This window comes from Ctenocephalides felis, unplaced genomic scaffold (assembly GCF_003426905.1).
Source record: "Ctenocephalides felis isolate EL2017-DRISC unplaced genomic scaffold, ASM342690v1 CF-g0.4_SCAFFOLD_01604, whole genome shotgun sequence".
NCBI lineage: Eukaryota > Metazoa > Arthropoda > Insecta > Siphonaptera > Pulicidae > Ctenocephalides > Ctenocephalides felis.
This window is the reverse complement of record NW_020537758.1, coordinates 44,030,015-44,044,766: the sequence shown is the minus strand read 5'-3', so window position 1 is coordinate 44,044,766 and position 14,752 is coordinate 44,030,015. Positions and strand designations below refer to the sequence as shown.

General features: G+C 27.5%; 1 protein-coding gene across 1 annotated transcript in view; it reads left to right on the top strand.

The window, feature by feature from the left end:
- The window catches only part of LOC113373812 (dipeptidase 2-like), a 16,855-nt gene extending 12,846 nt beyond the window's left edge, over window positions 1–4,009 (top strand). Inside the window, exons 4-5 of the mRNA XM_026614086.1 lie at window positions 3,351–3,524; window positions 3,851–4,009. Coding sequence (XP_026469871.1) covers window positions 3,351–3,473 — 123 coding nt within the window. The 3' untranslated portion in view covers window positions 3,474–3,524; window positions 3,851–4,009. The remainder of the gene's footprint in view (window positions 1–3,350; window positions 3,525–3,850) is intronic.
- The last annotated feature ends 10,743 nt before the right edge of the window (window positions 4,010–14,752 follow it).

Genomic DNA, 14,752 nt, shown 5'->3' with positions numbered 1-14,752 from the left:
TTTCTACCTTAAAATCAAAATCTCCGTCTGACCGAATCACCGATGCCGTTTATAAAATTAATTGTTTAGATTGTGACAGTTGTTATATCGGTGAAAGTTCCCAATACATTAGCAAGAGAATGAATCAACATATTTATAATTCAAAAAACCCTAGACAATTTAAAACAATGTTTTCTGAGCACATTATTAATTTCAAACATTCGTTTAATACTGACCATCCTATAATTTTATATAAAGAAAAAAATGTAGACCTTAGAAGATTTTCCGAATCATGTTTCATCTTTTTACATTCTAATTGTGTTAACAAACGCAGTTCTTCTAGCTTACTCTCAGAAAGTTATCAAAATATAATTAATTTCTGTAAATCTGACGCCATACTACACCCCTGATATCCCTTCCCACATGCACGCGTGTTGGTCGCATAGCCGTCTACACGTCTCTCGACGCATTCTTAGTCCATTCGTGTTGCTATGCTTTGAAACAAATAATTATGTATTTTATACATTTTTACATCTACCTTTTTCGGTCTTTTCGTAAATTATTTTTGTTTTCCTACAGTAGTGTCATGTGATTGTGGTGTTGTAAAATGTTTTAGTAAAGTGGGTTTTTCCTGATCTGGTGTGTATAATTTGTTGTTTTTTCAATTAATTTTTCCATTGTATAAATTCATTTTTTTGAAACCTTTTCTTTATATTGTAAATTTCTTTTAGCTGAATGATGAGACACATCTAGTCTCGAAACGTATAAAAAATAAATTAAATTGTTTACATTCGACGCATTGGCTGTTTTATTCATTTCAATATAAATATATATATATATATATATGATATAACTATAGAGCATAATGTATATTATCGAATATGTGTAACTATCTCTATCTATAACGATTTTGCAAGAGCCAATATATTTCTGTAAATTATAAGCAAACGAAAAATAATAATACAATGTCATTCTTAGCGAAGAGCATGGCAAAAACGTAAACAAACATTAATTCCAAAGAAACGGTCTGGCCGATCTTTACCAAAACCTAATCAGCACTGATATTAAAATTTGATACCATTAAAAAAATTTTTAACACTTTCCACGCGAATTCCGAAATTTATGCGGCATCCGAGTTGAAAGGGTAAAGTTTAAAATGGGTTCAAGATTTTTGGCGAAAACCTGAACCTAAATTTTGGATCCAAACAGCTTATCTATATATAATAATAAAAAAATGTTATTATTAATATTGATTATTATAGATTGATTATTATTAATTATGATTAATTCATGAATATTTAATTCTGGGCCAAACTACTAATAACTCTCAGACTATTATTCAGAACAAAGCAATAACTATTTTAATTACCAAAATTTAATGATCAGCTATGATAGCAGAGCGTTTGAAACACAAATTGACCTAATTAATACAATATTTTAGTACAACGGTAGTAAATATTTATGGTGCTTATTTAAAATGTTTTTTTCTTGCACTATTATTTGAGTTATTTAAAAACTTATTAATTCATAAACAATTAATATTATTTTAAAATTAGTTGCTTGATTACCAAGAACAATAAACATGTTTGTTACAGGTGCATGCAATATGCATCGAGAAGGACATAGTTTAATATGAATAAGATATTTATGATTCATAGTCATATATATACATATATATATATATATGTGTGTGTGTGTGTGTGTGTGTATCTTATATATAACATTTTTCTGTAAAGATGCATGTAAATATACTTCTAAACGATTATTCGGATGTTGATAAATCTTTCTGAAGTTTGTTAAGGGAAATTATATAATTTAATTTAATAAATATCTCTATGGGTCCAAAATTGCATGTACATTATTTTTTTAAACTTCTGCATGTTGTATTTTGCTTTACTTTACTAATTTTTCTGAATTATTAATAAAAATTAAAACAAATGGAGAAATATTTTCGCATTTGAATACGTGGATTGCATTCTATTCATAAATAATATAGTACACATATTGAGCTATAAATGTAGTTTTAATATAAACATATATCTACACAATTAGATCTTATTAATGAAAGAAATATAAGTATTTGTTATGCAAAAATAATTAGAATTGTATTTTTACATATTAGTTATATAATATAAAGTTAAACGATAAGCATTACTTATATGCTTTTACATATAAATTAGTTCTATAACATTTGCTTCTTAACTTTTACTTAAATATAATTTATTTAATACTACAAAGTTGATAATCTAAAACCAAATTTTGTGTTTTTAATTCGATTTTCATAACCAGAAAATATGTTCAATGAAAAAAATTGAATTTAAAAGTATAATATAATATAATATAATCGAAACATATATAATAGTTTTATATGTCAGTTTTATATTATTCAAACCGTATAAGTACATGATCAATCTTTCAAAACATTTGTTTTTTTGTTTTTAACATACTTAAACTAAACATTCATATTAATAATTTAACAAATTCAATTACTTACATCAAATTTCATGTTTTATTATTTGCTTTATATTGGTCACATACTCTTATATGATTACATAATTATGTGCAATTTCTTTTTAAAATTAAAATTATTATATATCAAGTTCTACATATTTGTGCATAACTCTGCTAATTGTCTTCAACTTTTAACTAGTTTCTACATTCTCACAAATTATCATTTTGATTCCTTTTTGCACAATAGTTTAAACATACATAATTATTATAATAATAATAATAATAATAATAAATGGTAGTCTGCCCGAAGACAGGTCTATGGCGTGAGAGCCACCACAAATAAATTATTCCCTTACCCTTTATCCTATTACCACTATTCTCCTTCCTCATTTTTTTTTATGTAATTATTATAACTACTTGTAAATCAATGAAGCATGTTTACATTATAATAAAGCTAAATAAAAGTATATCTCTCAATAATAATTCAAACAATAATTTATTTTTATTTATATTTATTTTCTTATTAATAAAAAAAATGGTCGTTTAATAAAAAAAATAGATACAAGCTCATCAGTCACCCAAATTTACTAGCAAACTCCTTAATTACAGAGAACTGAAATACTGAAAAAGCACCACTGGATTTAAGTCATCAATTTTCCTGATAAAGATTGAAATAACTTTGTCATTATTTATAATAATTTATTTATAAGTAAATAGTCAGAATTATATCATCATTATTAAAATATTGTTAATATTATAAAGAATGGAAAAACAACTATTGAGTTGCTTTACCAACATGTCAATTGTACATAATGTCTCTTTACGGCTGAAATTTACTAAATGTCCTTAACTGGGAAGTAGTAATTAAAATAGAAAATAAAAAAATAATAAAAATAAAAAAATATCTTTATTTTATTTAGGTGAGAGACGACCTCCGGACGGCGGGTCAGACCCCTTATGAACAAAAAGACACAATACCAAAGGATAATTGTTCATTTGATATATTGAAGTATGAACATGACCAATATAATATGCCAACGTGAACAAATGTGGATTCAAAATTCTTTACTAATTCTGTATAACAGATATTGAAGGTAAGATAGTTTATAATTAATATATTGAAAGATTATTAACAGATTTACAATTCAAATACAAACTATGTTACACAATTCATAATGTTTGGAAAAATAGTTATATAGAATAATATACAGAGTATCCCAGAACTTGACGTCAATTCTAAACGGCGTGATAGTATTGACTTCAACTGCCCTGAAATAATTTAGAAAAAAATTATCTCACTTAATTATCTTTTTTTAAGTGGAAGATTTAGATTTGGTTAAATTATGAGCATTCTTTTTATCATTGTGGTTAATTTTTGTTTTTTTTTAATTTTGAAATACTAATGAAATTAATTTTTCAGAATGTCTGCCATTGAACCAAAGTGTACGCGATGTGCCAAATTAGAAACTTTATACATATAATGTATATCCAAAACTGTTTTCAATGAAATCGTTTACTGTATTACATCTATAAATGTGTGTACATAAATAATTGTAATAACTTCAGAAATATACTCGAATCGGGCTGTAATATGTATAGTCGTGACAATCAATTTTTTATCTATTAGTGAGTATTAATTGATTTTGTAATATTATTAACATATTTTACTTTAATTTTACATGATTTATGACTTCACTGTTAATGGATTTATAATGTGTTTATTAGTTGATCTTTTAAAGTATTATATTTATCTTTTAAGTAACTCATATACAATCAGAATTTATTTCGAGTCGATTGCATTGATTGCCTATTAAAAGTGATATATATTTGCTATAGTATTTCAGATGTTTGGAGATATATTTAATAATATAACGAAAAAGTTTGGATTCTTCTAATTACTAAAAACAAAAAATTGAGTTATGTTTTGGAGGGTAAAAATATTGTTATATAAAAAATCTCAGCTACTGCCAACATTGAACAAATGACCAGTATAACAGTCATAATAAGAAATAAAATATATATTTTTTGAAAATTTGAACTAAAATTAAAAATGCATATATATATATATATATATATATATATATATATATCCAAATGTTGAGTTCAAACTGTCTCAGTACTGTCAATGTACTCCACATGATGCAAGATTTATTGAAAAAATATTAATAATTATGTTATCAAGTTAAAACTATAAACTATTTTTCACGATTTATTTTGAAACATGTTTCTCAATTTAGAATATCAAATTTAAACATTTTTTTCAAGGACTACCCTTCACGGTATTTTTGAAAACACATTTTTTTTAATTTGAAAATATCAAGTAAAATCCATGGACTAACTATTCAAGATTTTTTTTATTTTACTGAATTTGAATATGATATCAAGTTTGATCAAGAACTCAATATTATTCACAATAATAACGGAATAGATCAAAAATTATAAAAAAAAATATTTCATACAAAATATAATGTATTTGTGGACTCATATGTGGGCTGAACATTTTTTTTCGTTAATTTGAAATTTCAAAGGCTATATTTACAGATATTTTATATATTCACATGATTTAAATAAACAAAAATACATTAGTGCATTCGACTCGATATTTATAATCCCATATTATTCTTTTCAAATATATTATCCAATGTACTTTAATGTATCTTTACATAAGTATTGAATTATGAACTTTTTTTTTAAATATGTTTTATTGACATCTATTTAGAAGTACTTCTATTCAGGATAATATTAAGTATGTAAACTTCTATCTAAAGATTTTGATCTTTCATTGGCCCGGGGATAATTGAAAATAATATCAAATTATGAATATTAGGATTAATAACTAAATGCAAAAATGATCGAACAAATATTTTTTGATATTAACCTTGGTTATCCTCAGAAACTTCAAAATCTTTCATATTCAAATTTATTAGTTTATTTATATATACGTAATTACGTACACTTAAATTTAGAATATTCATTTATGATATTGTTCGAATGAATGTTAATTAAATTTTTCAATAACAGTATGTATGTTAGCAAAAGTTGAAAATTTCTGCATAAGTTTTTTTTAATCAAGTAAATAATTTTAAAACATATGAAATAATTAGAACGAAACCTTACAAATAGTAAGTTATAATTAAGTCTATTGCATTTTTGGTTTAGTCAAATCCCAAATTATAATAACAAAAGAGAAATATATCGAATCAAGTTCGATATTCACATTTTCTTTACTTATAAAGAATATCCCATTTATGAATATTCTAATAGTGCAGTTACATTTTTTCGTATTTATAATATCGTGTCAGATATTTTTTTCTGTGTAAATGAATTAAGATTGTCAATTTACATGTATAGTAACCGTGTATTTGCTATCTGATGAAGTTCATTGTATGATGTTTAAATGTACATGTCACAAAACAAAGCACAATTTATATAATATAATTTTGCACAAAGCTCTTCTCAGGCAAATATATGAGTACTTGTCTATATAAAAACAAAAATATATATCGATAAGTCATAATTATGACTACATAAATAATTATTTGTAAAAATGTATGTTTTCTTCATCCTAATTCTATAGGTGAAATAATTTATACTAATAGATGATTTTATAAAAAATGTATTTCCGATTTTATATTGTACATATTATATAAAAATACTATTGTATATAATCGACACATTTCTTAATGAGTTAAGATTCTTTTTATGAAAGAAAAACGATTTATGTAGAATGTTATGATAAATAAATAATTTTAAAAATGATTTTTATGTCTATGGTAATTATTATTCGCATGATTGCATTTACTTTCCGATAAAGTACTTTCTATAAGTTCATAATTGGGTTTAAACTAATTTTTGTTTGCCCTATTTGCATTCGATTTTAAGCATTTTGTCAATAAATATATATAATAAAGAAAATTATTACTGCTACTTCTCAAACTAATTATTTTTATATTGTCTATAATAAATAATACTTTATATATTTATCTTTATTTTTTTAATCCATATTCACAAATATTATTCTGCAGGAGTTGAGGAATACTCTGAGGAAAAAAAAGTATTCATACATTTTTTCTAGAAAATTTTATGCTCTACAATTTTGTCTGAGGTAATTTTGTGTTTTCCTTTAATAAATGCCTATTACCATGCCCAGGGCCGTGCCTGGGTACGTGGCCGCCTGCGTGCGAGCATATAAATGCCGCCCTTAAAAATAGCATAATAGGAAAATATTCAATATGCTCTCACAAAAAAATTTGACTTTTCAAATCATTCTGAATTGTTTGAGACCAAATTTTAAAAAAAAGTGTGTACATGAGCCCAGTGGCGCCCTTTTTAATAGACAAAATTTTACTTGTTTAATTAAACAATTTATTTTAAATTATTTAGATATAATTTTTAACTTTGCGTTGGGTAAGTTATAGTAATTGCAAAAGAATCGAAAATGTTTTTTTTATCTTCACGTTTCAAGGCCCTCTGAACATTTTGGTATACTTCTCTACAAAATTGATACGAAGACGTTCTGATTAGGTTTTTGCTAAGGCTGGTCTAGCCGTTTCGAACATACGAAGCAAAAAGTGCAAATAGAAATCAGAACCTTATACCATGTGTAAGGTCGTAGTTTTGTAGAAAGTAAGCCGACTGTAGATCCATCCATATTTCATTACTTCATTATTAGAAATTATCTACTTGGGCTGACTTATTACAAACTTCCCGAAGAAGCAGTTTGTTTGAATACTTAGAGTTTTTTTGCAAAGCAATGTTAACAAAATTTGTACTTATTATTAATATTCTTAAAAACTACCTGGTAATTTGATGTGCGTATGTTCAATGATCATTTTTTACCACCAATTGGCATTCCCTTCACGGGTAAGTCATAGTAATTCGAAAAACGAAATCAAATTGGCAGATATTTTAGTTTAGGTTCACTTTTATAGATGTCATTTTAAAGAAAAAACTAGTGGGGTGCATGGCATCGTGCCTTAAGGTAAATTGCTGGAAACCATTTTAAGGGTTTTGTATGTAAGATTCATCTTAACAAAGTTGCAAGAAATGAACAGAGCTTCAATATTTTTTCCAAAAAAGCTTATCAATTTAATAATTTTTATTTTAAAAATTATATAATTATTTATTTCTTCCAAAAATTTTATTTTATTTTATTTTATTTTTCCCAAAAAAGCTTATCAATTTGATTTTTTATTTTATTTTAAACATGATACATCAATAAAAATATTAATGAGGCGCCCATGAATAAGTTTGATTAGAAAACGAATAACATTCTATCTCATAGAAAATTATCGAGATCATGATCAATGCTTAAAATAAATTGCCGTGACAATTTTTCAGATTTAAAACTTTGACATTCTGAAAAATTTGCCGGGTAATCCAGCACTGCATGAGCCGATTTTTGACTTTTTGCGAACGTTTTCTCAAAAACAGTTAAATCCATTTCAAAACTTTAAAAGTCATTTGATGTAACTAGATAATGACAAGCGCCTTTCAGTTTTGTGCAACAATCGGCCAAGCTGTTTCTGATCAACAGAAAATTGTAAAATTTTTCGTACACGTATTAGCCAAAAATCCTGCATCGATTTTAAAAAATCAGAAACTGTTCAAAAGATATCAATTGGAGATCGTGCTGATTTGTTTTAAAAGATCGGTCGGATCGTTTCTTCGTATTGAATTGTTAAATATTTCGTTACGATGATATTTTTAAAACTTTATTGCCGATAGTGATCACGGTCTCAAAAATAACTAAATATTTCGACACTACGGTAAGTTGTTTTAATATTTAAAATACTATCAAAGTTTGAAAAAAAGAGCAGCGCTTTTTTACGTGAGTCAAAATTTCATCTTTAGTCGACGTTTCCTTAAAAATGCATAATTCTATTTAAAAATCAAATTTTTTGTCCACGTTATATATAGCCTACATTCGTGAATCGATTTTGAATATTCAAAAACCATTACAAACGTTCTATTTGAGAATCGTGCTGATTAAATTTTTATAATGATCGACGAGTCGTTTCTCAGTTATTTAATGATTAATAAATTTCTTTGGCAATTTTGGAACCTGTTTTTAATGAATATACTACAGTTTTATAAATAGTTTTTTAAACTATTTATAAAAAATAACTAACATTTTTAGAAAATTTGTACAAAATTTAATAATCTGCGATAGTTTTTCACATTGCAATGTACTCTTAAATTAAAATATTTTTTATATTTAAGTGGATTATTTACACATGTTGGAGAGTTCACGCAACTTGCCACTTACACCAAGTTTATACACTTAAAAATTATTTGTGAACAGAGCTTGGAGCTGCCTGTTTTTGATTCGATCTCGCATTAAATACGGCCGCCTTTGGCTGATTTTTACTACGGTGGTTTTTTAGATATATACAGCGGACTTTCAATACGGCAGCGAATGAGTTGGCCGCCTTTGAATTTGTTTTTTTCTATTTGGCCGCCGCGGTGCACGCACTGCATGCTGACCAGACACGGCCCTGTATATATTTATAAAAAAAATCAACAAATGTTTTCTATAAACAAATGTAGTAATCAATTTATCACCATTTTTATTATTAGGCTAATCACAGTACCTTTTATGAGACAGCAAGAAGTCTTTCTCTATCATGACTCAAAAGAGTTAGATGCGAAAATTTTAAGAATGCCATATAAGGTAAATATTTATATATATATATAAATATATATATATATATATATATATATATTATATTTTATTTACATTGTATTTCTTCAAAGGGTGGAAAATTCAGTGCGATATTCATTCTGAGAAACGGATTACAACATTTACAACAGAATTTGAACGCCCAACTTCTGAGGCAGCAATTGTGGCTAATAGATGAAGTTGAACTCAATGTTACCTTACCAAAGTACAAGTTTGATTTTAAAGCAAAACTTGTTGATACTTTAAAAGACGTAAGGCCTCTACTGATCGAGAGCATCATTATTTAGAATTATTCGATTTGAAATTGAAATTTTGTTATTTAGATGGGCCTGCAGTTGAGTCCAACTACGTCCTCAGTCCTCACTGCCTGGTATTGCAAGAGGGCTATCGCCACAGGAGATACATTATCAATATCTGGCATAATGCAAAAGGCTGGCATTGAAGTTAGCGAGTTAACGAGAAAGGAAGTACAGTATATGCTGCTACAGGTAATGATGTATATTAAATGATACATACACAGGCACCCTGTATATGTCTTTTCCTTATATGTGTATAATATTACATTTTATTCTTTAGAAATTGTCCTGACCAATAAATTTGGCAACGATCGCGAGGTATTCTTCTCGGGAACAAGACCTTTTACGTTTTTCATTCAAGACGAGACAAGTGGAACAATTCTATTCACAGGAGAAGTTTTAAAACTTCAATTGAACCCATTAGAAACTAGTAATGAATGAAAATAATCAAAAATTGTTATTAATAATATATCTTCATTTTGTTTTTCATCTTATTGTCTTACAATAAGCATCTTAATAATTGAATATCATAATATACATTACATAATAAATAATGAGAAATGTATGGGTACTAGCAGTCCATGTATATAAGGTCTACGGTTAAAACAGGTAAAATAATAGGAGGGAATTGGCAAAGCGGGCGCTGGGGATCCCTGGTAATAATGTGTTTTAAATTATTACTAAGAAAAATGTAATTAAGATATTATAATTACTAAAAACCTTAAAAATTGTAGGCAACATTATTGGAACAATTAGAAAAAATCCAAGGTAGTATTGTACTTTTACCGCGGATACTATATATTAATTTTTTCTGAATTTGTTGTACCGTTTAAAAGACTTTAATTTCCAATTTAGTGTAGAAATTGAGACTCATCATTTTATTTAAAGCAGTTAAGAACATTTAACATCACTTATATTGATGTATATGCATTTTGGTGTGAAGAGTAATTTAAAAAACATATTTATTATTTTTAGGTAAACTGTAAATATAAGTAGAGGATTGTAAAAAATTGTAGACGTGAGTACAGGACAAAGCCTGTTGGATTATCTAGTATACATATTAAAATTTAATTAATTTTTTTATGTAATTTATTTATCGACATCCAGGTAGAATTTTCTCAACGTTGTATTCTCCTCAGGAAATTGTTTTCTCCATTCGCCTTTAAAGTAACTTGTAACATTGGGGACACACTGATTCATAATGGCAGCACTATCGTATTTGGTGACAGTACCATCACTGTTATTTTTATTTATTCCATTTGTGAAATCTATAGATACGATATCCGAGTCGCAGAACATTTTGGCAATCGCGTTGAAGCGCTGCCTTGGCTGGATCATGTGGGAAATGTAGATCCTGGTGTCGAAATCTAGATGGTAGGCAGGATTCTTGGCCTGGAGGAATAAATAGTAATAAAAATATAAATAATATTAACAACGTTTGAATGTATTCAACCTTTAGTGAATCTACAATTTTTCCTGCACGTTCCCCGTTGCTCTGGTAACTATCAGGAAGGGAGAGTAGTCTCAAAATTTCCAACTTTTGTTTGATATTTTGGCCTGCAGTAATATGAATTTCAGAAATATATAATTATCTTTACAGGCATAAAAAAGCTAAAGTTATGCAACGTATATTTAAACAAGATTTTAAATTTATGTATAGCATAGTATTACAGTGTTGCGTTCTTATATATACCAAAAACTTTATAATGTTTGTGATGTGTATGTGTGTGTGTGTGTTTCGACATATATCTAGTCTGGTAATTTCACATTTCTAAAAATAAATTTTTAATTTTCTATATTTTGGTTTAATAATTGGTTAATTGGTTTTATTTTATTATGAACACCATTTAAGCTGTTTGAAGAATATTTTTATAATTAACAATTGTATACATAATTTTGAATTGTGTAGTTTATTATATTATGATCGCAGTAAATTTAGATTTGAAACTTGTTTGATAAATGAAAATTTTGTTTAAAGTTTTGTTTCATTGTAAAACTTATATTAACTGATAAAATCAATATGTAATCATATAGATTACTGTAATAAATTTTTTATAAAATTAGTCTAAAGTATTTATAAAATAATTTTTTATTGAAATACACTTGTAAAAATTGTAATGATCAATTAAAATAATCATTAAATGTAAAAAGTAGTATTTATTATATGTTATTCATTTAATTGTTTTTCAACTTTGCAAAGGAGTGGTTTGTTTTCACTAGATCATTCAAATTACTTATTTTGTGTTTTCTCACAGAATGTCATTTGATTTTGATTATTTAAAATAAACGAAATTTAAAGCAAAATGTTATATTAAACATTTTTTTAATTAATTTTTTTTTTTTGACCTTGGTTTGATTTTATTGTATTTCAAAATATTTAACCAACTCTACTCTCAATAAGTACACAGTGAGACTCTTTTGCGCTAACTTTGTTAGTTTACAAATGTTTTGTGGCTAGTTTATATCATCATTAGTAATTTTATTGTAAACCAATAAGTTAAAACTTGAAAAAAAAATTGTATGTTTGTATTTATATAATATTTAATGGCTTGTAAAACACAGGTTAGTGAAAGAAAATAAAATTTATTTATTTCAATAACCAACGACTAATTCATTGCAGTGTAAATTTTACAGAGTTTATTAAAAGAATGGAATTTTATTTATAAAACCCTTATTGTTAAATTTGAAGATTCAAATGAACGTTGTTTCGATTTCAAACAGAAGAGGCGTTCGAGTTTCTGAAACGCCATCTTCGACCGAGCGAACATGCACGCTCTGCAGTCGTTCGTCTACAAGTCTTTTGCACATCTATGCTTTGCGACTATAGGAGTTGAGGGAGTTGTCTTGTCATTGCGAGAGTTCATTTTCATCGTGGCGATTGCTGGAAGAACACAACGAGACGTCGTCGAACACGGACGAGCGGGCCTGACCCTTCGCTGCCTGTGGAGAACATGCGACCTGCGAGCGTCATATGGTACGTTGCACTTGTGCTAATTATATTTCTCTTTGCGGATTCACTCGGATTTCATTTCGTGTTTTCGAGTTTTAAGATGTTTTAGATTTAATTGAAACCTTTCCTTATTTCTGTTTTTTTTTTTGGAAAACGTGTGCTCGATTTATGTAGTTTTTGCTCAAGTCGTACTACTGTCTAAGACGTACGCCGGATATATTTTAACTAATTATTTTATTTTGCATCATTTGGTGCCCACTGTTAAATAAAACTATATATTATTTTGTTGACTGAGCAAGAGTTCACAATTGAGTGGCTGCCTATCATTGTGCAGAAGAAATAATCGAAAGTAATAGTAAAAAGTTGTGAAAGTAAAAATGACTGTTAATTCATTTGAGAATTACTATGAGTACATTTATACGGATCGTTTAATTTGAAGTCTTATTTACATCATTATCATCTGCTAATTCACTTCAATTTATAGATCAGAAGTATTATGTAAATTGGACCACAATCATCATGTCATCAAAAATTTTAAAGCAAAATTACTTTTCGATGAAAGCCATTGTGTTTTAAATGCATAATTTTATTTCTTTTACTTGAAAAAAGTTACAATTGAACAACAAATTGACAAAGAATAGTTACAATTTGAATGATATAAAGATGCAAATAAAGACTATTCTATGCTTCGCTGGAGCGCTGCATTGCACACGTAGACAGCTTTGGTGACGCATCAACAATTACATTTACTAATGTATGTATAATCGACTAAATTCAATAATAATTTGTGTATTTTGCAGGTGCGTGTAGGTTTGCGTTTGCTGCTACCAGAGTCCTTCAGTTTTTATACGAACATTGTTACTGTGACGTTCTGAATGTGGTATTTATTGGAATTGAATTTGCACATTTGGCACGTAGATTTATTAAGCGATGATTTTGTTCAAGATATTAATTGATCAATACTTTAGTTGTTACTATAACTTTTAGAAATTTACAAATCATTAAGGCATTGAATTTCATGATTCGAATGATCACGATATGTCTTGCATGTGGGTTAATTTATTAGTTGGGTTGCATCTGTAGTTTTTTATTATTAATAATAACAAATACTAAATACTAATCTATTCAACCATTGAAAAATAATGTGTGGTCGTTTGAATCATTTGAGATTATGCAATGTGGATTAGACATATTACATTAAATTTTAATTTTCACTGTTTTCAATTAATGTTAATGCATTTCATATAAAACCAAGTGCAATTCTTGAACTGCTAGTAAATACTGCAAGTATCGAATAAAATTGAATGCTGACTCACTTCACCGGGAATCGCTCTGAAAATAATTTAATAAGTACGTTTTAATCCATAATCAGTATAAATGTGAACAATAAATAACATGTTTATTTTTTTTTCAGATCCTTTCAACCACTGCTGCTCTGCTCACTGACCCCTTCACCAGGATCTTTATTCTTAATCAGTATAACTGTGAACAATAAATAACATGTTTCTTTTTTTCAGGTCCTTTCAACTACTGCTACTCTGTACACTGACCCCTTCACCAGGAATTGCTCTGAAAATAATTTAAAAATTACATTTTTAACCATAATCAGTATATAAATGTGAATAATAACATGTTTATTTTTTCCAGGTCCTTTCAACCACTGCTGCTCTGCACACTGACCCCCATCACCAGGAATCGCTCTGGAAATAACCTAAAAAGTATGTTTCTATCCATAATCAGTATAAATGTGAACATATAAAAAAACATGTTTATTTTTTTTCCAGGTCCTTTCAGCTACTGCTGCTCTGCACACTGACCCCTTCACCAGGATCGCTTTGAAAAATAATCTAAATAGTATGTTTTCATCCATAATCATATAAATATGAACAATAAAAAACATGTTTATTTTTTTTTTCAGGTCCTTTCAGCTACTGCTGCTCTGCACACTGACCCCTTCACCAGTAATCGCTCTGAAAATAATTTAAAAAGTACGTTTTTTATCTATCTTCAGTATAAATGTGAACAATAAATAACATGTTAATTTTTTTTCAGGTCCTTTCAACTACTATGCTGCTCTGTACACTGACCCCTTCACCAGGAATTGCTCTGAAAATAATTTAAAAAGTACGTTTTTATCCATAATCAGTATAAATGTGAACAATAAATAACATGTTATTTTTTCCCAGGTCCTTGCATCTATGCTGCTCTGCACACTGATCCCTTCACCAGTATCGCTCTGAAAATAATTTAAAGTACGTTTTTATCCATAATCAGTATAAATGTGAACAATAAATAACATGTTTATTTTTTTTTAGGTCCTTCAACTACTGCTGCTCTGTACACTGACCCCTTCACCAGGAATCGCTCTGAAAATAATTTAAAAGGTACGTTTTT